This window comes from Nerophis lumbriciformis, linkage group LG07 (genome assembly GCF_033978685.3).
Source record: "Nerophis lumbriciformis linkage group LG07, RoL_Nlum_v2.1, whole genome shotgun sequence".
In the NCBI taxonomy this organism is placed as follows: domain Eukaryota; kingdom Metazoa; phylum Chordata; class Actinopteri; order Syngnathiformes; family Syngnathidae; genus Nerophis; species Nerophis lumbriciformis.
Window position 1 is genome coordinate 38,686,920 of NC_084554.2, and position 25,067 is coordinate 38,711,986.

At 40.6% G+C, this 25,067-nt stretch overlaps 1 protein-coding gene across 15 annotated transcripts in view; it reads left to right on the forward strand.

Moving 5' to 3' along the window:
- The first annotated feature begins 367 nt into the window (after positions 1-367).
- The window catches only part of abi1a (abl-interactor 1a), a 47,284-nt gene continuing 22,584 nt past the window's right edge, over positions 368-25,067 (forward strand). For all 15 annotated transcript variants that reach the window (XM_061965171.2, XM_061965175.2, XM_061965183.2 and 12 more), the window contains exons 1-2: positions 368-563; positions 20,811-20,978. In XM_061965171.2, the coding sequence (XP_061821155.1) occupies positions 447-563; positions 20,811-20,978 (285 nt within the window). In that variant the 5' untranslated portion in view covers positions 368-446. The remainder of the gene's footprint in view (positions 564-20,810; positions 20,979-25,067) is intronic.

Consider the following 25,067-nt stretch of genomic DNA (forward strand, 5'->3'; position numbering starts at 1 on the left):
CCGTCAGTAAATGTAATAATAATAGATAACATGTAGGTAATGCCGTTTAGTTGAGACTACATTTCCCGATGTGCGTCTCTATAGCGCAAGAGTGTGCTGGGTATCGGTAAAGAACAAGAACTCTCACTCTGTCGACCCATTTTTTAAATTGTTTTAATATTTAATTTCTTGTCACTTGCTATTATGCTAAATTATAATGATAAACTATTAGGTACATATGGGGTATGTATAGGTTACACTGCGAAATACACTATGATTATACCGCGATAGTTGTCGAGCACGCAGTGAGACATCGTTCCTCACAACAGACGATCTTCATCTCTGGGGTCCCACAATAGCAAGCGAGGGCGGGAGGGAGGGGCGCTCCAAGACTGATCTGGTAGCTGCTGCATTACTCCGAAGGAAGTCGGCGAAGGGACATCGACACTCTGCGGAGACATGTAAAGATGGCAGAGCTACAAATGCTGCTCGATGAAGAGATCCCGGCCGCCAAGAGTGCGCTTGTTGAGAGTTACCAGAACCTGACGAGAGTCGCGGACTACTGTGAGAACAATTATGTGCAGGTAAGCTAGCCAGGCCAGCTAACTCCGGAGGCTTCTTTTGTGGGGGTGGAAAGCTCGGGATTTTGAATGCTCTGTTGGCACAGGAAATGTGGATAAATCACACAGACTTGTGGAGCGACGATCCTCCGCCCTTAAAACCCGGGAGCTATGTCTTGTGGGTGGGTGGGGGGTAACATTTCGCCGCTTCTGTGTGTTTACACGAAGGGTGTGTCTTACTTTTTTCCCTCTCGATAACACGCCGTGTCGGTTACAAACTGCCGATGCGGGGAGGCCTGTTTTACAGCCGGTCATTGAACGCGCCTCAGCTGTTTTAACTCGCTTTTATTTCATGAGAATGCCTTTTAAAGAAGTGATGGCTAGCCACATTTACACGCCACCTTGCCCCGTAATAGCATTTAGGAGCACTATAATGGCTCATAAACCATTTCAAAGTCACCACAAAAACAGAGTGGAGTGATTGAAGCATGTTCTAATGTCAGTGGTAGACTTGTGTAGTTGCTGCAGCTAACCCCCACAACACAATATGATGCCACATAATGGTGTGTTATGTGCGTGGTAATCTGTGGAATGTAGTTTTATGGTCAGATCATTCATCTGCAGGTTTGAATCACAAGGAGGAATGTAAAGCCCATTGTGAGAAGGTCAATAAAGGTAGGAAGAATTGAACCCCTTCTTGTTAAAAAACAAACTTTGCAGGCTGCTCATCTTCCCTATGCTCAAAGGGACAAGCGGTAGAAAATGGATGGGTGTTACTTTTAGAGACATTTGGTGATAGTTTCCCAGGCAGAGGGAAGACGAAAGCGCCACCATATCAGCAATGGAGGGTGTGTCTGCTACAGCTGCACTCCCCCAGGACTCCCTGTAATTTTGTTTTTTTCTGAGCCCTGGTAAGATTTGCCAGTGTCGAGGCACCGCTCGGAAGATCTGTGCCAATTATAGCCCACACAGAGCAGCTTCACATGTAACAAAAGTGTCTGGTCTTTCGGGGACAAACGCTCCTTTATTGGCATTTACAGACCCGACAAAACGTTAGTTGTCAACTATTGAACTGAATGGTAACTAATCAGAACTGACTTTGGAAATAAAGAGCCAAAACTATTGCTTCCCATTGGGAATAATGGAAGTATAAATAATCCGTACCAGGATTAAACTGTGCCAGAAGTGTAAAGTAGCATTTGTTAAAATAAACACTGCTCAGCTTGATGATGAATAAAATGACATATTATGTTTGGGAAGACATATCTTAAATATCAACTGCCACACAAGTGTAAATAGAAGTTAATGGCTATTGTTCATGATTTTCATACAGGTGCAAAATGAAGTGAAATATTAAGTTGTAAGATAATATATACATGTGAGATGAATATAACATGAATGCAATTATTTAAACGCAGACAGAAGAAGATAATTTAATACGTTGCTCAGGTCAACGACAACAGAAATGGTGTCGTTTTTGTCACCGTAAAATTGGAGCGCCACATTCGATGCAATATTAAAAGTTAAAGTACCAATGATTGTCACACACACACACACGAGGTGTGGTGAAATCATTCTCTGCATTTGACTCATCACCCTTGATCATTGTCAACTTCCTCATTATCACTAAGCAGTGTTCAACAAAAAACTACTGTCTAGTTGCACAGCATTAAAAAGTGCACTAAATTACTTCTTGTGTAGTTAGGCCTGGGCGACATGACTTAAAAAAAGCATTTTCGATTTTTTCACAAAATTCGATTCCCGATTTTCCCGATTTTTTCTTCTCCCCTACTTTTTAAAGAAACCTAATGAATACAAATGACAGCGATAATTTTTTTAAATGTTTGCTTCTATTTGATCAATTTATATCTGATCTTTTTGTGAATCATTTTCATAAAACGAAACGGATGAAATTTAGCTATTGTAGCTAATTCTGGCATATTTACTATTGTGATGCTTTTGCTCATATGTTGATCAATATGCATTATCTGAATCAACTAATTATTCAATATAGACACTTGAATAAAATACTTTGGTAAAAAAAATGTCGCATGAGCGATCTCTAGTTCAGTAAGTAGATTCCAGTTTTTCCACTGTTTGGGCACCACATCTTGAGCAACGTGCAGAGCGGCTGCTTTAGTGAACTTTTTCTTTTTTGAGTAAATTATTTCACCACAGTAGCTGCTTTTTAGCTGTAGTTTGTTAGTTTGTTATTATGTACTTGTTCGCCTTGTAAAGAGTTGCATTTCAACCACTTGGCTGAATGCTTCGGTTTCAGATGCTGGAAAAAGTTTGTTGTGCTACTGTAGGCCTGGGCGATATATTAATTTTTATGGATGGATTTTAGTTTTTTGTTAAGTTTTTTTGCTCCGGCATACTTTTTGCCCCTCTGGAGCTTCCGTAACTTGCGCCGTCCCCTTAATTCCTTAGCAGCACACATAGCAAAACATGGCTAATGCTAACGAGAGCGAGAGTTTTGTTCCGAAGAAAGCAAAAGTATTTTCAGTTCTCTGGTTTTGCGATAACAAGCGTTGAAGAAGTGACCGCACGCTGCAAAGTTTGATGTGGGAATGAAAAAGGTTGCGTTTACTTTATCCACTGACTAAAACAAACTATAGTCCTCAATGTTTTACTTCATTATTTATTTGGACACAATGTATAATACTCCTTTTTTATTTACAGAATTACGTTATTCAAGACAGAAGCTTGAAGTTTGCACTTTATTGATCTCAATGTTTGAGATTGTTTATTTGCAGGCAATGTGCAATGCTACATTTTTGTTAACAAAAGCATTCTATTCAAGCAGAAGTATTGCTTCCCAAGGGAAGCTCATAATGTAATAATTTGAAAATGATTCCATAATAAGTAAAATGTATATCTAATCTAAAAAGAACAACATTTAGTTCAGTTTCAGTTTATTTCGAACATGCATACGATACAATGTAATTCATCACATATTTCCAGTTGTTTCATTACAGCATGTCCGAAAAGGAGTAGGAAGAAGCAGAGCTTATTTAGTCCTACCCCTTTTCATACCATAGCAATTTTATCCGTTACACAAATTAGAAGTTTGCTGCAGTGTTAGCAGTATAATTTCAAACGACTAGTTTTTGTTTCAATAAAATCAAAACTTGTTTTGAATTATCTCTGTAACTTTGTATTCAATGGTTTCTTTAAAATGTAGGGGAAAAAATAGTAATCAAGTTTTTTGTGAAATTTTATTTTTTAGGCCATATCGCCCAGGCCTTTGCTGCTGTCTTTTTAAAATGCAATTTGCAGCGTGCACTCACTGGTTTCACACCTATTGCCGCAAAACAAAACCACTGACGACACAATTGTATTCTTTACAACAAACTACTCACTCTCGTTTGTATCGGCCATGTTTGTGCTATGCGTGTGTGTAATCTCACTATGGAACTAAAGAAGGCTAAACTACGAACGCTCATGGGGGCAAAAAGTATGCCTGAGGAAGAGGGACAAAAACTTTTTTTTTTTTTTTTTTTTTTAATTGTTTGCAACAAAAAACTCAGATTTATCAATGAAATCCTATGTTCATTGCAAAATTAGCTTCAAAATGAAAGCATGGCAGTATAAAACAGAGAAACTAACAAAATGTACCCATTAATTTTGTTTTAGATTGTTAGCCATAGCAAGATTCACACATGTAGGAAAGCTTTAATTTTGTCTTTGTAGTCAAGAAAAGATATAGAATGAAATAACAGCAGCAGCTCTGTTTACTGATGATTTTTGATTTGATGATTGTTGAACTAAGCTCTCGCGCAGTACGCACACATTAAAAGAAAATGCAGATTAAAATATCAAATGTGTACAACCGTAGGTGCGTTTTGATTTGAGTGATTTTTTTCTTCTTCTGAGTCTGAACTACACACCGTAAGACTGATCCCACAACAATTCAACATAAGAGAGCAGCCAAAGGTCACGCCATGTTTCCAGTTGGGACTTTCTCTTACTTTTTATTTTATTTCTGAATGACATGTATGAGAACACCCAGGAAAGGCAGTCAAGGACCAACCAAAGATTAAATGTGGTTGTGTGGCCTCCACTATTATTATTAGACCGTTTCCTGTGTCACAGAACAGGAAGCATAAGCCAGTGTGTCACATGCTAAAGACAAAAACGGGATACGTTTTTTTTAAGGGGGGAAATTGTCCTTGTCTAGTCTTCACCATCTGTTGGCGTGTGCTCAGTGACACTCGGGAAGGTGGAGTAGGAGCTGCAATGATGAGTCGCTTCAAGCTGAGACATGTCGCTTTTTGTATCGCAAGTAGACAGAGGGGGGCTTATGGAAAGTGCGCTGTTAGGATGACGCGTCATAGAGTGTGCGGAGAAGATTAAAAACTTTACTTTTTTTTTTTTTTTAAAGATTTTAGACTCAACGCTTAAATGCATCACAGCAAATCCACAAAAGTATTTTCGACATGTTTTTCCTTTTAATATATTCTGATAAGTCAACAGTCATTTGAAAAGCTTTCTACGACGCTTCTACTCCTGAACTGCTGCTCACAAAAAGGTGCCCCATAAGCTGGATTGACAAGAAATCTCCCACACTGCTCTACGAAACACTGTGTAACATTAGGGTGTTTAGTCGAATTGCCACAAAATGTGGCGACTACATACAGGTAAAAGCCAGTAAATTAGAATATTTTGAAAAACTTGATTTATTTCAGTAATTGCATTCAAAAGGTGTAACTTGTACATTATATTTATTCATTGCACACAGACTGATGCATTCAAATGTTTATTTCATTTAATTTTGATGATTTGAAGTGGCAACAAATGAAAATCCAAAATTCCGTGTGTCACAAAATTCGAATATTACTTAATAAGGCTAATACAAAAAAGGGATTTTTAGAAATGTTGGCCAACTGAAAAGTATGAAAATGAAAAATATGAGCATGTACAATACTCAATACTTGGTTGGAGCTCCTTTTGCCTCAATTACTGCGTTAATGCGGCGTGGCATGGAGTCGATGAGTTTCTGGCACTGCTCAGGTGTTATGAGAGCCCAGGTTGCTCTGATAGTGGCCTTCAACTCTTCTGCGTTTTTGGGTCTGGCATTCTGCATCTTCCTTTTCACAATACCCCACAGATTTTCTATGGGGCTAAGGTCAGGGGAGTTGGCGGGCCAATTTAGAACAGAAATACCATGGTCCGTAAACCAGGCACGGGTAGATTTTGCGCTGTGTGCAGGCGCCAAGTCCTGTTGGAACTTGAAATCTCCATCTCCATAGAGCAGGTCAGCAGCAGGAAGCATGAAGTGCTCTAAAACTTGCTGGTAGACTGCTGCGTTGACCCTGGATCTCAGGAAACAGAGTGGACCGACACCAGCAGATGACATGGCACCCCAAACCATCACTGATGGTGGAAACTTTACACTAGACTTCAGGCAACGTGGATCCTGTGCCTCTCCTGTCTTCCTCCAGACTCTGGGACCTCGATTTCCAAAGGAAATGCAAAATTTGCTTTCGTCAGAAAACATGACTTTGGACCACTCAGCAGCAGTCCAGCTCTTTTTTTCCTTAGCCCAGGTGAGACGCTTTTCGTGCTGTTTCTTGGTCAACAGTGGCTTGACACGAGGTATGCGGCAGTTGAAACCCATGTCTTTCAAGCGTCTCTTGGTGGTGGATCTTGAAGCACTGACTCCAGCAGCTGTCCACTCCTTCTGAATCTCCCCCACATTTTTGAATGGTTTTTTTTCACAATCTTGACCAGGGCGCGGTGATCCCTATCGCTTGTACACTTTTTCTGACCACAGTTTTTCCTTCCCTTTGCCTCTCCATTAATGTGTTTGGACACAGAGCTCTGAGAACAGCCAGCCTCTTCAGCAATAACCTTTTGTGTCTTTCCCTCCTTGTGCAATGTGTCGATGGTTGCCTTTTGGACAGCTGTCAAATCTGAAGTCTTCCCCATGTTTGTGTAGGCTTCAGAACTGGACTGAGAGACCATTTAAAGCCCTTTGCAGGTGTTTTGAGTTAATCAGCTGATTAGTTTGTGGCACCAGGTGTCTTCAAAATTTAACCCTTACACAATATTCTAATTTTGTGACACGGAATTTTGGATTTTCATTTGTTGCCACTTCAAATCATCAAAATTAAATGAAATAAACATTTGAATGCATCAGTCTGTGTGCAATGAATAAATATAATGTACAAGTTACACCTTTTGAATGCAATTACTGAAATAAATCAAGTTTTTCAAAATATTCTAATTTACTGGCTTTTACCTGTATTTAGGGGACCCACAAGCATATGCAATGCACTTGTGGCGTTCAGTGGTCGAAGGTGGTGCACTAGATGACGTCTTTGGCCATGACACAAACCTGTTTGTGGGCTTTGTTGCACTCATGTCATGTTCTCAAAACCTTATTTACCACAAAATATGAAGTTATTGACTTGCGAGTGTTAGTTTAATATGCGTGCGCCTTATAACACACACGGGCAATCAAAAAACATTCATTTTGATGATTGTTTTATGTTCAAACTGTCTGCCTCACAATACGAAGGTCCTGAGTAGTCGTGAGTTCAATCCCGGCCTCGGGATCTTTCTGTGTGGAGTTTGCATGTCCTCCCCGTGACTGCGTGGGTTCCCTCCGGGTACTCCGGCTTACTCCCACCTCCAAAAACATGCACCTGGGGATAAGTTGATTGGCAACACAAAATTGGCCCTAGTGTGTGAATGTGAGTGTGAATGTTGTCTGTCTATCTGTGTTGGCCCTGCGATGAGGTGGCGACTTGTCCAGGGTGTACCCCGCCTTCCGCCCGATTGTAGCTGAGATAGGCTCCAGCGACCCCGAAGGGAATAAGCGGTAGAAAATGGATGGATGGATGTTCATATGCTGCTTGTTCCGCACAATTTCTGATAATAAAAGTATTGAAAATACTAAAATGTTCTCCTTTCATGTTATATCAACATCAACAAAAGCAGGTATTTTGTCTGCAAAATGTTAAAAAAATGGCCGATTTATAGATCGGAAACTGCATTTGTCACCAAAAAAATCAATTTGGGTCGAGCTCCAGTAATGATGCCATTTACTAGGGATGTGACAATATCAAAATCTGACGGTACAATATTATCACGGTATTAAGGCCACAGTACTATATTATTGTGGTGTATGTCCCCTCCCCCAAAAATACTTAAAATGCCATAGTGTGTAAAATGATGTGGCAGGAATGTTTAGGATAATGCTAAACGTAAAATGCTAACATTTTCTAATCATATTTATTACTACAAACTAGTATTTTTAAGTGCAAAGAACTGTCCGGCAACATACACGGGGTCTCTCAACTTTTACTTTCAGAGAAGCAGTGTCCTTTACTGTGGACATTTTTTCTATCAGTTTTAAAAATGCAGTTTCTCAGTAAAGTTAACTCACATTTTAACTTTTAATAATGTCAATACTTGACGTATTGACGTTTAGCTTCACTGGCTTATTTTTTTCTGGGTGATTTTAGATTATCAAGTAGTGCAGCAGTGGATTTCCCATGGCATCGTGTGCCTTGACCGAGTCTGTTTTGGCTTGGACCCTTCGAGACAAACGTGGTGCGCTTTATTACCTCAGCCACAGAGTTTGTTTTCACCAGGGTTTGTGTGCTTGATGGAAACATCACTTTTAAAACGTTATGAATGGATTTTCTCTATCTACTACGAATTGGAACACACTTCACTTCCTGCTTTCTCTTTGCCCCCACACTGAGGATTCTGGGAGATGTAGTTTATTTTCAGACCCGCCAAAGTAAAAGAGCCAGGGAAAAAAAACTACACATCAAGTTTTTGTTTGATACCGTCACTTGTCACGGCATTATTGAGAAGATTCTGAAAGCGTAATACCGTGGTATCTATAAAACCGTTACATCCCTCCTATTAACGGTCCAGAGGTGCCTCTACAGGACACCTAAATAGCCATATTATAGCGTGTTTTTGAGCAAGGGTGAAGACCAAAACTTAAAGGGGAACAGTATCACAATTTCAGAAGGGTTAAAACCATTAAAAATCAGTTCCCAGTGGCTTATTTTATTTTTCGAAGTTTTTTTCAAAATTTTACCCATCACGCAATATCCCTTAAAAAAAGTTTCAAAGTGCCTGATTTTAACCATCGTTATATACACCCGTCCATTTTCCTGTGACGTCACACAGTGATGCCAATACAAACAAACATGGCGGTTAGAACAGCAAGGTATAGCGACATTAGCTCGGATTCAGACTCTGATTTCAGCGGCTTAAGCGATTCAACAGATTACGCATGTATTGAAACGGATGGTTGTAGTGTGGAGGCAGGTAGCGAAAACGAAATTGAAGAAGAAACTGAAGCTATTGAGCCATATCGGTTTGAACCGTATTCAAGCGAAACCGACAAACGACACGACAGCCAGTGACACGGGAGAAAGCGAGGACGAATCCGGCGATCGCCTTCTAACCAACGATTGGTATGTGTTTGTTTGGCATTAAAGGAAACTAACAACTATGAACTAGGTTTACAGCATATGAAATACATTTGGCAACAACATGCACTTTGAGAGTGCAGACAGCCCATTTCAGGCGCGCTAAGAACATATATTTTTCCACGATTTTAGCACTCAGGTTAACCATACCGCGAGTAATGAATAAAGTTTTCATCAATTAATATATTCTGTAGACATACCCTCATCCGCTCTCTTTTCCTGAAAGCTGATCTGTCCAGTTTTGGAGTTGATGTCAGCATCTGCTTTGAGTGTCACAGGATATCCACACATTCTTGCCATCTCTGTCGTAGCATAGCTTTCGTCGGTAAAGTGTGCGGAACAAACGACTGACCATTTTGTCGGCTTTCCCCACAGCCTCGTATTTTGAACAAATTTCGTCCAATTTCTTGCCACTTTCGCATCTTTGGGCCACTGGTGCAACTTGAATCCGTCCCTGTCCGTGTTGTTACACCCTCCGACAACACACCGACGAAAGTGAGAAAATGGCGGATTGCTTCCCGATGTGACGTCACGTTGTGACGTCATCGCTCCGAGAGCGAAAATTAGAAAGGCGTTTAATTCGCCAAAATTCACCCATTTAAAGTTCGGAAATCGGTTAAAAAAATATAAAGTCTTTTTTCTGCAACATCAAGGTATATATTGACGCTTACATTGGTCTGGTGATAATGTTCCCCTTTAAAAAAAGAAACAAATCTTTCTGTGGCAGTCCCAAGTTTACCTGTAGTGGATATATTGTATGGAAAACACGGCCATGTGTGTACATTGTGAGCATATTGGTTAGAAAACATGGCCGTGATGATGCAAAAGTCTGAGGATATCTGTATTACATGTATGCTAGCGTGTCTTCAAATAAGTTTGTAGCAAGTGTTTGCCTTTGTGGCCACTTTGCTGACACACTGGAGGAATTTTTGTTTGCACTCGCGTAGTTCTTCAAGGTCGCTGAAACCTTATGGCCTCTCAGACAGCCTCCATCTGCCTCCGCAGAGGAGAAGGAAGAGGTGCAGGGTCGTCTAAATGCGTTTGCCTCCATGTTGTCCTTATGCGTCACATTAAGCATGTATGCACCATAGCCAGTTATGACGTTATGTCTTGTGGGTGCGAGCCTTGAACCATTAAATGCAGCGAGCAGTCCGGCGACTGTCCGTTGTAATCCCACGTCGTTGTCCCACCGTCTTCTTAACGAGATGACAGATTTCAAACGTTTACATCAATCCCTTAACAGCTGCTTCTGCGAGATTACAGTCGCCAGCAATCAGCAGTCGATGCGAGTAGCGGCGAGCACCCCGTGAGGATCTGTAACCCTCCAGCTGGATTTACGGCTCATCCGCGCTGCTCTCAATGCCGCTTTCGTCATGTGTTTGACCCAAGAGCCTTTTCAGGAAGACATTCCCTTTGTGTCAGGGAGGGATCTGTTTAAGTTTGAAAACGCTACAATTCCTGCGCTTTCCGTTCCCCAGTGTTTGTTTTCACTTCCTGCCTGGTTGTCCCTGACGGCCCCGTGCCCCGAGCGCCTCAACAGCACTTGAACGACTTAAAGATGGATTCCAAACATTCCTGAGATTTCCTTCTTACACTTTGGATGTGTGGGAGCGCAACTGTTGAACGCATGTCTCTGTTGCAGTGATCAGAAGTTCAATGTCTGGACACTGGACGGGGGCAAACAAGAATAATTTGTTTAGTCATGTGTTGTCATGGTGTTGTAATGTTTTGTCATGATTCACTATGAATGATTGAAAAGGATTTGTGGTCAAAATGCTTTGGAAAGCATGCTCGCATGCAGATAGTCTCAAAGTCGTATACTTAAACATATGGTCAGTGACGTATGGCCAATTATTTGCTAAGTCTTGCACGGTTTGCCTGCTGGCAACAATGTTTTTCAATTTTGTGATTATTCGGTAGGAATGGGCGATATAGTGATTCCATCGATACATTCAATTTCAAAAATAAAAAATCGATTTTTTTCTTCCTGTCCTGGCATACTTTTTGCTAGAGCTGGGCGATATATCGATATACTCGATATATGGCGGGTTTGTCTCTGTGCGATATAGAAAATGACTAGATCGTGATATTCGAGTATATGTTCTCACGCAGTTGCTTTTAGCTGCGGGCATTAAACTTGCATGCGTTTCTCCCTCTATCTTGTCTCTCCTTCTCACAGACACTTTAAAACAAGCGCACCTTCTTACATACGTCACGTGTGCAACGTCAAACGCTCCTGCGAAGCAGAGAGGTAGCGACATGGTAACGTTCAGCTGTGATGCTAACGGAGTGGTACAGGTGATAAAACGAGAGAGAGAAGGTGCGAATCTGGTAACAAATGGAGGAAGAATTAATTCCTAAGAAAAACAACACGGGATCCATCGTCTGGCGGTGGTTTGGCTTCAAGCGGGAATATGTTGAACAATTATGCGGCAAAAGCGTTACTACTAAAAGTAGTAGCACTGCTAATTTGTAGCATCATTTGAAAAGTCACCCGCTAGAGAATGAAGAGCGCTTCAAACTCCGCATGTCAACATCTCCGTTCGGTGCCACACCTACAAAATGCCCGAGCAACCATTTCGACATCAACACCGTATGATATATACTATTTGATATGCAGCTCATTTTTATGTGACACTTATTGAAATATCTTGTGTGACATCATGCACAAAAGTGCCCTTTATTTGTTTTTAACTATTGTAGTGGCGTTCTGTACAAAAAGTACACTTTAATTTAGTGTTGTTTTCATGTGTCATCTTAGTGACATCATGCACAAAAATGAACTAATAACTTGTTTTAAAATGTCTTTGACAATCTTGCACTTTCTGTTTTGGAAATGACATGAATGTTTGTGCCACTGCTTAATAACTGTTTAATAAATACACTTTTGCTAAATTGACTTAGTTGTGATTTCCCTCTCTGCATGAAAGTTTAAAATGAGCATCTATTAATGAAGTATGAACAAGGATGTTTTAATGTAGACACATAGAATCATCATACTGGTGTGATTATATGCATCAAGTGTTCATTCAAGGCTAAGGCAAAATATCGCGATATATATATATAGTGTATCGTGACATGGCCTAAAAATATTGAGATATTTAATAAAAGGCCATATCGCCCAGCCCTACTTTTTTCCCCTTAGATGCTTCCGTAGCTTGAGCCGTCCCCTTACTTCCTTAGCAGTAGGGCTGGGCGATATGGACGAAAAAGTATATCTCGATATATTTTTACTTAAACTCGATATTCAATATATATCTCGATATATTTTCCGGTGAAAATATTTATATAAAGATATTCATTTTTGAGTGATATTCAGTGAAATTGAAGTGAATGACAACTGTACTGTAAACAGTCAGTGGCACTTTTATTAACCCACTTAGTCAAGATGGGTATGAACAGCACAGAAAATAAACTGTTTAACTAGCACAGAATTACATAACATAAATAAAATAGAAACATATTCTTTCTACATAAAATAAATAACATAGCTGTGCAAATGATACAAAATGTATCAAACTCAGATAAAAAATACATTTGCGGGCAGGCACTTTTTATTTCCCAGTCGACGATATAATGGACTGTCACACACGTATGGTTTTGTGGTCCTACGAGACCACGTCTGTGGTCAGCGCCAAGTAAGTGACTAAACTTAATTGTGCGACCATGACGCTTCCGTCAGTCTACCCCAGGGCAGCTGTGGCTATGAAAGTAGCTTACCACCACCAGGTGTGAATGAATGATGGGTTCTACATGTAAAGCGACTTTGGGTACTTAGAAAAGCGCTATATAAATCCCAGTTATTATTATTATTATTATTATTATGATCTTGTTGTTTCGAAATTATTCAACTATTCAATGTTGAAATATAAAGAGTAAAAATAGTGAACAATGTCAGCTACTGTCTTGTTGAAAATTAAATGTAGCATTTCGACAGGCTATAATGTAGCAAAAGTCATCACATGTCTGCCACAGTCAAGTGTGTTTTTAAATGTGTATTCCACATCTTCCATGTCGAGAGCAATTTTGATTTGGGTTTACATGGTAAACAACTCAAATGTTGGCCATTGTTTTATCCAGACACATGCGTTTGTCCAAATGTGGCCGAGTAGACGCATTGTGGGTTTTCTGGACGTCGTCTACATCGCTGAAAGAAAAATTTAAGGAAGAGAATGCCTCTGCCATCTTCCACTAGTTTTTTTAATATATAAATCACCCGCTTTAAAATTCCCCCTTCTCTTCTGCAACTTTCTCGTCGTCATTCGGGATGTCTGTTTTGATTTCCCTTCCTGGTTCCATGACCCGCCCTATCTTGCCTCAGATTGGCCTAATCTCAACCAATCATGACTCATCATAGTAAAAAACCAACCAATCATAGATGTTCTTATACGTGCAAGTACATCTTGGAAGGAAGAAGGGGAGGGGTTTAGTAGCCGGTGGAGGGGAGCGGGGGAGAACAAGGAACACAAAAAATAAGCGGCGTTTGGTCATTTTAACGTGAAATAAATGTTGTCAATATTACGATATTTTCTTATTTCATATCTTACAAACTCGATATATCGGCCAGCCCTACTTAGCAGCACACCTACTGTAGCAAAACATTGCCAATGCCAACGAGAGCGAGACCGTTGTTCCAAAGAAATAAAAAGTGTTGCCAGTACTTTGGTTTTGCGGTAACAGGCGTGGGAAAAAATGACTGCACGCTGAAAAACTTATTTAAAAAAGGTAGCAGCACAACAAACTTATTCCTGCATCTGAAACTGAAGCCTCCAGTTGAGTGCGGGAAGTACAAGGCAGAAAAGACTGCAACGTCAAACAAATATGGGGCTAAAAACAGCCTTCTGTGGTGGAACATTTACACCAGGTACCGTATGTATGATGAGAAAGAAGCACAGTGGAGAACGATCACTAAAGCAGTGGCTCCACACATCGCCAAGATGTGTGAATGAAAAAGCCTGCCATTATCCACTTAATGAAACTATAGTCCTCTAAATGTTTTACTTGATTATTTATTTGCATACAATTAGGGATGTCCCGATCCAGGTTTTTGCACTTCCGATCCGATACCGATATTGTTTTTGCACTTCCGATCCGATACCGATACTGACCGTTACTGGCCTATCCGAGCATGTATTAAAGTTTAAAGTTATTTAGCCTACTTAGTTGTCAGAATTATGTTGAAAAGGGTTTTAGTACTCCTGATAACAACTAGCCAGCTGAATTAGGGGAGTTTGAATAATACACAATGGTTGGTAACAAGAAACTGACCTGTTTATTCAAGGATAAACACAAAATAGACAAAATTATACATGACAAACAGAAATGGTATCATTGAACTAGGGCTGGGCGATATGGCCTTTTTTTTTAAGGCCATATTGCGATACACGATATATATCTCGATATTTTGCCTTAGCCTTGAATGAACACTTGATGCATATAATCACAGCAGGATGATGATTCTATGTGTCGACATTAAAACATTCTTCTTCATACTGCATTAATATATGCTACTTTTAAACTTTCATGCAGAGAAGGAAATCACAACTAAAAAAATCACTATTTTTTTCATACGGTGTTGATGTGGAAATGTTTGCCTCGGCATTTTGATGGTGTGGACGTGTGTCACCGAATGGAGATAAGCGTCTCTACAGACGTTACAATATTTGAACAATGATGACGAAAACTGTTTTCTCTGTCGTGTCGAAAATTGTTATGCGCTTATTTTTTTATTTGATTTTGTGCGTGGCATAGATTTGCCGTGCGCAAGGCTGCGCTAGCATCACAGCTAACGTTAGCCATGCTGCTACCTCTCTGCTGGGAGAGGACGTATACATATGTGACGTATGACGTGACAGTATGTGACGTGTGTAAGAAGGTGCGCTTGCTGTCTGTGAGAGGGAGACACAAAAGAGTGAGACGAGCCTGTCGTGTAATGCCAGCAGCTAAAAGCAACTGCGTGAGAATCCACAGACCTGTGGATGTGTTGAAGGTGTGCTGGAAAATGCGGAACGGAAATTAGGGAGCAGCAGAAAAGTGGAATGTATTATTTAAATCGGTGCGTTGGAAAACACAGACCGGAGTTTTTTTTAAACTGGATCTGGATCGGCATTTTCCCATGCCTTGCCGATACACATTTTTTGGCAAATATCGGATCGGGACATCCCTACATACAATGTACAATGCTACATTATATGTACAGAAGTATTTTATTAAAGACAGAAGTTTTAAGTTTTCACAGTATTAATCTCAATGATGGAGATAACTATTTATCTGCATGCAATATGCAATGCCAGATTTTTGTGAACAGAAGTATTTTATTCAATACAGAAGTATTGCTTCCCGGATTAAGCTTTAAAATTAGTTTGTATTAAAATGATTTCATAAAAAGTAAAGTTTTTATCGGGTCTAAAAGGAACATTATTCAAATTATAATTTTGCTAAGAGTAAGATGCAGTGTATGAAATGTCATTTCAATCTTCTAGGTTTTGATCAAATAAACGAATAACTTGTTTTGAATGATCTCTGTCATTTGTATTCAATGGTTTCTTTAAAAAGTTGTGGGGGAAACGTAAATCGAATCTGAGAATGTATTTTTAGGCCATATTGCCCAGGCTTATGATTAAGTTGAACACCATAAACCAAGAGTGTCAAACTCGTTTTTATTGAGGGCCACATCGCAGTTATTGTTGCCCTCGCATGTAACAGTGAACACCTGTATATAAACGTATAGTAGCCACGTTACACAATTTGCAGAGGCAACGTTTTTTGATTATTCATGTTTTACTAACATTAAGTGCTAACGCCTAAAATAATTAGATTTACATAGCACCTCTATTTTTCTTTAGAAATCAAGCAGATCCATCCATTTTCTACCGCTTGTCCCTCTTGGGGTGGCGGGGGTCGCCAAAACCTATCCCAGCTGCATAAAGGCGGAAGGCGGGGTACACCCTGGACAAGTCGCCACCTCATCGTAGGGCCAACACAGATAGACAGACAACATTCACACTCACATTATTTATTTTTAATAACACCCACCCTCAAAAAGCTTGGAATATCTTGTTTCATTATCAAAATATATTAAAGTGTAGAACATGTACAATTGTACGCAGTACATTTTTCTGTACAAATTGAATGAACAGATACATTTTGCCAGAAAGGGTGGAAATAAAGACCTTTCGCAGGCTACATACAGTAAATGATGTGGCGGGCCACATTACTTAAAGAGGCAGGCTACCTAAAATTATGTGGCTGGCTAAATCTGGCCCCCGGGCCTTGAGTTTGACACATGGGCCATAAACTTTTATAAAGACTCCATCAAACTGTGTTTCAAATTTCTATTTAATCTGACTTATGGGGGTAATAGCAGCGCCACCATGTTGTGTATTCGTCAGGAAAAATAACACAGTAGGGGTGCGTCGTTTGCCAAATGTGCATCGGTTCAGGAGCAAAAGTTAATATTCACACGACTACCATATGTATTTGAACACTGGCAACAGCTGATGAAGAGTGAATCACCAGGAAGGAAAAAAATGGCGCCCCAGCAACATCTTGTCTTGAGTAATGTCACCGCCCCAGAAGTTCAGTTTCCTCTTTTAGAGTTCTGCCATCTGGGTGGAGACTCCTTAACAGTGTCAAGAAAGGAAGTCTGACTTTTCCCCCACCACTGCTGCCAGTCCAGATTCCTTGCGTTTAATGGTCACCGTCTTTTATCTCGTGTATTGTTAGACACAAATCTCTTCCAAACTTTTACTGTATAATCAGATTGTCATCCTGCCTACCTCAGCTCTTTGTTTTATTGGCAGCGCACGCGCCTCACATTGCTCCATTGTTTTTGAATCAATGTGAGGTGCTGACAGCCAGGATGCTCTGTAGTGTGTTCCCTTATTCGGCTCAGAAACGAGTGATGAAATAGGCGGGGAGTGCTAAAGCGTTACTTCTCTGCCTTCAGTAGAGTCCATGGTATCTCCAGGTGTTTGGATAACCAAACAACAATTTTGCCTAATGTGAGGATTATCGAACTAGTCTTGTCTTTGACGCATGGACACTGCACTAACTCCATACGTCTGTCCTTCCCACTGATCATCGTTGATCCAACTGACCTCAGGTTGTTTCTTCCTCCTGTCAGAAAATGGAAGCACAATGGCGTTCCGGGACGGATTTGACATAGAATTAGAGCTGTGTGAGTAACAAGACACGACCATAGATTTCACCTCAAATGAACCCAGAAAATGAAAAAATCAGTCGATTCACCAAAGAAGCATGGAAACAGGAAGTCATCAGGGGAGGTTTTATCTTCAGTTATTCCTTTATTGACGTTTTGATGATCCCGATCTCATAAATGAAATCCTGTAAAAAGCAGGCTTTGCTACACATCATAAAATCAAGCCAGACCTCGGCCAACTGTCAGTCAGCTTACAAATGGTAAGAGCTGTCGGTTTCATCATTTTTTCAGTGACTTGCTTGGATTTTAATGACGTCACGTCCGGCTCACTGAATATGCGTGGTGGTCTAGCAGCGTCTGTTCTCAATGGGTACAAGGCACCATTTAGTCTTTCTCAATGAAAAATGCCCTATGCTTTTGTTGTTTTCGGCTGTACAAATCGCGAAAAACGATATAAGTTTGTTCAGAGTTCCTCAAGAGATAATCATGAAGGGTGCAAGAGTGCAAGATTGTACGAAAGACAACGACAACAGTGGCACGCACTCCAGTAGAAAGGTGCAGAGTCGGAGAACAAACAAGCTTGCAGTGACCACTTCGTTAAAGGATTTTAATATACTTTACTCGTTTAGTATTTCCCATTGAGGTGTTATCCTGATATTGTTTGTATTTAAAAAAAATTTAATAAACAGAAACCAGAAAGTCAGAGTCAATGACACTTTGTCAGGAAAGGTACCTACGTCTTCCCTCTTGTTTATTTTGTACACAAATGTACATATGATAAGACAAAAATTAAATATGGTGAGAATTCACGAATTGTTAGTTTATAAAAAGGATATACAGTCATGGGTGTCGAGCTGTCAGGGGCTAGTTTGTTTACATGGAGGTGTCTTCGCAAGACGCATATTTGAATCATGAAATGCAACCTTAACCGAGCAAAACGGTGCATATTTATCTGGGAGAGTCTTGATACCAATGTCCTTGACCCCGCCACACACAAATAAGTTGTAGGCCTCCGTGCTTTTCCAAGTTTTGTCGTGTAGAATGACATCTGGAGCACAAGATAGTTCAATATGTCTGGGAACTCCACCGACAAAACCTCGGTTGTTGCTGGCTCGGTTGGTAGAGCCGCCGTGCCAGCAACTTGAGGGTTTCTGGGTCGATCCCCAGCGTCTGCCATCTTAGTCACGTCCGTGTGACCTTGACCAAGACACTTCTTATGGGTCGTGGATAGGGCCTTGCAATATCAATGTGAATGTGGAAATAGTGTCAAAGAGCTTTGAGTACTTTGAAGGTAGAAAAGTGCTTATACAAGTATAACTCATTTACCATTTGATAAAGTATAGGGCTCTATTCCACTGCATAGTTTGAATTTTTTTGCTCGTATCTGCTTTTTGCAGGAAGATCTAAGGCCCTTGTGTACTCGGTTTGCGCTCTGGTTGCTGCACAACAGCCATCTTGGCTTGGTTGACCACCGTTTTGTGGGAAGAAATCACTTGTCGGAATACAAGAAATAGGCGTCCAGAGCATGATGACATTGCTGTTAAAATGTGAGTGCAATGTCAGCAACACTAGCATATATATGTGAGCTATAGCGCTAACATTTGTGTCCGTCTGTCCCAGTCCCTAATGTTACATCGTTGCAGGTAATTTGGCATCTATTACGTCGTGAATGAAGTGAAGCTATAAACACATTAGGGATGAAACGATAAACGGTAATAATGATAACCGTGGTAAAACCTCTGACGGTTAGTATTAACCTTTTGAATTAAACTTTCGAAAAACCGTGATTACTGGCTTTAATTGCCTCACGGGCCGACTAGTTGTAGTTTGCTGGCTAGCTTAAATGCTAACATGAATTCAAGACAAATTAACGTCTTTCCCCATTAATAAACAACATACTACAAGCTAAACTTGTATAAATACATTACGTATATGCTGCTCCATGGTCATGGAATAATTTACAAAAGGATCTGAGGTTATTTGAGCTGATCACTTTGAGGGAATATCAGGCCATTTTAGAGGATCGAGAAACTGTTTCTATTGGGCATTGTACTTGTTTTTAAGTTGTTTTTACTGACACATTTAATACTTTGTTTTTATGGCAAGTAATTTATTTTTAATTGTGGTGTGTGACTGCTGCTGTTTTCCGTTGTTTTTATAAGTATTTCTTCGTTTTTGCTGCCCTTTTGGCCGGGTCACTCTTGGAAAAGAGATTTTAATCTCAATGAGTTTTTACCTGGTTAAATAAAGGATATTGATTGATTGACTGTCTGCGGAACTACGGTAAGATATTCCATTGTGCACATTGAACCTACAGGCTGTGCATGTTAGAAAATATCTATATTCGGAGGTATATGACTCAAAGGTGTTTTTTTATACAACTTTATTAACAAAGGCTAAGCTGTCTACAGCAGAAAGTGAAGTCGCGTGACATCACATGAACTGGACGTGATGCAAAATTAACACTCAATTTACCTTTAGCTATAAATAAAAAAAACTAAAACTTTTGCAAATTTAAAATGGAATAAAAATACACATCTAAACACTAAAAAATGTGTCTTTTAAGAATCCAGAACAATATTTAATGTTTCTTCTGCCAAGAGAGTGTATTGTGTCAATGTATTTAAGTATTTAAAAAAAAAACAAAAAAAACTTGGTTAAAAGGTTTTATTCAACAATACCGCGATAATAACTTTGATCATTTTGGTTACAATAACCGTGATATGGTTACATCCCTAAGACACACAAAAGGAAAATTCCCAGCAGGGCTTACTAAAAGCACTTAAACTATCTAAATTCCAAAATCCTAAATACATTTTGGCCTACACACTTCCAATACACTATTGTGGGACCTGTGGCACATACTTTATTAAAAATATAAAAAAATAATAGCATATGGTACCATTTTGCAACCAAGCAATAACACATTGTGACCTTTTGACGAACATCATCCAGTTTCATCTTCTATTGAGACGAGGAGTTGACCTATTTGCAAACTGTAGTTGGAAGAGAATAAACATTGTCTGAGTGTGAAATGTAGGCCAGCAGTTCTGCACTGACAAACGGGGATTTAAAGCCCTGTGTGCCTGCACGGCCTAAATCTGCTTTTTGACGTCTAAAAACTGCTATCATTGCCAGAAGTATTTCCCTGTTGTTACCTACAGTTGCAAAGCTCAGTGGAAAGCGCCTGCTCATGAATGACAGTGTGCTCTCCCGCTGCCTCTATCTCGTTAGGACTCACATGTCTACTGCTTTGGTTCCCGCTTGAACTAACGCTACAGTGCTAGTGAAGCGCCATGGCAGTCCTCCAGGTCAGCGACTTTTAGCTGGACGGATTGCCTTGGGTTTAGTAACGCACTGCCCCTGGGAGTCCGTGGTGAGACGGCCAGTGACGTTTTTGTTTTGTTTTGTTTGTCTGGTGCTCGTCATGCTGTTGATCACTGACCCCCTGCTACGGTACTGTGAGTGATCAATGCATCAGTTTTCGTTTGTGCTCAGAGGTCCCAGTGGGGCTGCTGGAGAAAGCATTCCATCATCTCTCCGCAGAGGTATCTAGGAAACAAGAGCAGGCCCAACTGGGATGTCCTGGCAAGCCTGACCTGCACAAGAATCAAATTATTCATCTTTTGTTTTCCTTTCTTTACACATCAGGCTCAGGACAAGAGGAAAGCTCTGGAGGAGACCAAAGCCTACACCACCCAGTCCCTGGCCAGCGTGGCCTACCAGATCAATGCCTTAGCCAACAACGTCCTGCAGCTGCTGGACATCCAGGCCTCACAGCTGCGTCGCATGGAGTCCTCTATCAACCACATCTCTCAGGTCAGACGCACACCAAAACACACCCTGACCACACAAACCACGCGGTCACCCTGAATGCTAGCCCCACATTTCCCACTTCTGCTTTTCTCTTTGACACAGACTTGTCTTGTTATTTTAGAATCACAGCCTGCACGGTTCCTTTTATTGCTTTTTCAGCATGATTGGCTGTGTGTTGTGCTGAAAGACTTTGCCTCTGTTTGACTTTGGGGACGCACAGTCGCACCGAGGAACGTTGCCAACACATTTGTCTCTCGAAAGTGTTCCCGTACAGCTCATTTTTCAACGCAATTAGCCAAAGAGGTCACTTGGTTTGTTTTATTGGGTGCTAAGTTGAAACCCATGTTTAGTTGGGGTTAGGGCTATGGTTATTCCAGTACCTTCGGTCATTGCAGCCCTTTGAGACATCTGTAAATAAGGGCTATATATAAGTAAACTTTGATTGATTGATTGATTTTGTTCCTAACTGCACGGAATCCCGAGAGGTCAGCAAATTAATCCTTTGAAAAGGAGAAGAAGAATTTGGATGTGTGACAAGACGCGCACTATCTCGCCAACACTTGATTTGCAGTAATCCATTTGCGTTTAATCCTCAGTGGAAAGGTGTGCAGAACCTTAGTTAAGAACTCGGGGAACTGCAGGTGTGTCGTCATCCCACTTGACCACAGCATGGGTATAACTCTATTGCATTGTATTTTTTGTGTTGATTCAACATAAAACATTCTGCCAAGGATGTTGTGTCTTTGTCAACCATGCAATAATGATCTTCGGATTTTGACAATACCTTGGATTTTACAGCAAAAAAACTCCATTGTCTGTCATCCGAGGTTAACTTGTGCTAAAATGTGCCGTCATTGGCTTCAATCAATTCTAGAACTTCTGGGTTTTGATCAGAAACCTAGCAAAATCTTCCCCTCACCTCTTGCATGTGCAGGTAAATCCACCACGCTCATCCGATGAAGGCTTTAAGAGCTCAGACGAATCAAACAAAAAGCTTTTGTCAAACCCAGTCCTTGTTGTCCTGACTTCCCTCTATGTGGTAACGGACGGCCACTGCATCTTTTCCCCGTCTACAATATTCTGTTTTCCCTCTGACTGAGCTGTGTACGCAGAGTGCCAGAAATTCTTTCGGTATATGGCGATGTTCAGCTTTTCATCCTATTGGAAGAAAAGCGAGGCTTGTGGGACTTGAGGGCAAGAGCGCAGTGGAAGGCGGGCAAGATGATGGCAGACGAGCAAAGCAAAGTCCTAAAAAAAGGAACATTTGGACACTTTTCATGTGTGGGAGTCGCTGGTAAATAGCTTTCAGGCCAACGTCTCAGGACTTGGTCTCCGTGGTAACCTTGGTCAAAATAATAGGATAGTGGCAGTTTAGTTTGAGCTTTGAGGAATAGTAGTTTGGCTGGACCCTGAGATGAGCATTAGCCTTTGAAACGGTAAAGAATAATTCTAGCATAGGTTACATTTCAAGAATTTTCAGTAGGCGGTGCCAATAGTTTGAAAAGAAGATCTTCCACCTTGTGCTGCGTGTGAAGTGGCTGTAAAGAGGCTGCCAACAGTGAGGGCTTTGTGTGCAACGGAAGCCCCTGCCTCACATTGACAACCTCTCTGTGACACCACCACCAATGCATGTATCTGTGTGTGTGTGTGTACTTTTGGAATCTGTATCACTTCAGGTTGAAAAACGTTATTCATATCTGTCCTTGTTTAAATAAATCATACAGCGGCAATGTATGTTCATTTCACTGCAGAGAGTATCAGGTATCAATTTGGGTCATTTGTTTAACTTTTTAAGCTACCGTATTTTCCGCACTATAAGGCGCACCTAAAAACCACAATTTTTCTCAAAAGCTGACAGTGCGCCTAATAACCCGGTGCGCTTTATTACGATTCATTTTCATAAAGTTTCGGTCTCGCAACTTCGGTAAACAGCCGCCATCTTTTTTCCCGGTAGAACAGGAAGCGCTTCTTCTTCTACGCAAGCAACCGCCAAGGAAAGCACCCGCCCCCATAGAACAGGAAGCGCTTCACCCGCCCCCATAGAACAGGAAGCGCTTCACCCGCCCCCGGAAGAAGAAGAAAAAACGCGCGGATATCACCGTACGTTTCATTTCCTGTTTACATCTGTAAAGACCACAAAATGGCTCCTACTAAACGATCCGGGTCATAAAAAGACGCAATCTCTCCATCCGCACACGGATTACTACCGTATTTCACAGCAACTGAACCGCACTGTGGAACGGGAGCACGTACGGTGAATATTCGCTCCACAGGGAATGAGAAGTCATCCTTCACTGTGGTTCTAGCTTGCCATGCTAACTTCCACTCATGGTGATATTCAAAAGGAAGACCTTGCCAAAAGAGACCTTTCCAGCCGGCGTCATCATAAAAGCTAACTCGAAGGGATGGATGGATGAAGAAAAGATGAGCGAGTGGTTAAGGGAAGTTTACGCGAAGCGGCCGGGTGGCTTTTTTCACGCTGCTCCGTCCATGTTGATATATGACTCTATGCGCGCCCACATCACAGATGGTGTCAAAAAACAAGTGAAGCACACAAATACAACACTCGCCGTCATTCCGGGTGGATTAACCAAAGAACTCCAACCGCTGGATATTGGTGTCAACAGGGCATTCAAATCACGACTGCGAACTGCGTGGGAAAAATGGATGACCGAAGGCGAACACACCTTCACTAAGACGGGCAGACAACGCCGGACAACATACGCCAACATCTGCCAGTGGATTGTAAATGCCTGGGCAGATATTTCTGTCACAACTGTGGTCCGAGCTTTCCGGAAGGCAGGATTCACAGAACTGCTGCACAACAACAGCGACACTGAATCCGATGATTTCGAAGAGACGGAGCCCGCCATTTTGGAAGCCACGCTAGCGCAACTTTTCAATTCGGACACCGAAGACGAAGAATTCGAAGGATTTACCGGTACGAATGAAGAATAACTTCAGAAAGTGAGCGCTATGTTTATTTTGTGTGTTGTGTGTTGTGACATTAACGTTCGAGCAACATTACCGGTATGTTGCTATTGCTCTACACCATTTTGAATTTTACTATGTTTGTGATTGCACATTTGTACATTTTGGGACAGAGTTGTTAGAACGCTGGTTTTCAATATATTATTAAAGTTTGACTGAACTATCTGACTGTTTTTTTGACATTCACTTTAGCGCAGCGTTTTTTTGACATTCACTTTAGCGCAGCGTAGGCGCGGCTTTTAGTCCGGGGCGGCTTATTGGTGGACAAAATTATGAAATATGTAATTCATAGAAGGTGCGGCTAATAATCCGGTGCGCCTTATAGTGCGGAAAATACGGTACATTTAAGTTACGCCTTCTGCCCTTAGGGTCCAAAAACGATCTTTTCTCAAAAAAAAAGTCACAATCATGTACATATTTTTACTTTCCCAACAACTACTTTCCCATCAACAATTTATTAGAATATATTTTTTTTCCCAATGGGAAAAGCACAAAATAAGGTATACTCTATAAAAAAAATGAGGTGATATTTAAGAGGTGGTTAGTACAGCTTAAACTGTGTCAATAATTGATAGTCGACTCAACAATGATTTTGTAGCATTATTATTTTTGGAGCAAATGAGACAAAAACTAGGCACCTCTTACCCTAGGAAATGGTGTTTCTTAACCATAGGGCCTATTGTTGTGATGGCTGCCAAAATATATCTATTTCTCAGCTGTGGTCTGTATTCAGTTGTAATACACTTGTTCACCACTTGTGACAGTAATGACAATCTCAAACAAACAGAAGTCTATAGCTAAAATCGTAGAGAAGTTTCTTAAATGCAAAAATTATGACTAGAGTGGTGAAGCTGTATTTTCACTTTAACTTAATTGATAGCTCAGTTATTATTATTCATTTAGTTAGAATTAATTTATTTTAGCACTGTGTAATAGTGTGTAAAATTATTTTTATTAGTTTTTGAGTTCCTCTTGTGTTGTATATTTGCATAGAAATTATTTTTGTACCGTAATCAGCCTGACTCAAGCCTTGATGATAATCTCTGTGATTAATACATGCTTTCATATCATTTGACAAAGTTTATACTGTTAAATGTATGT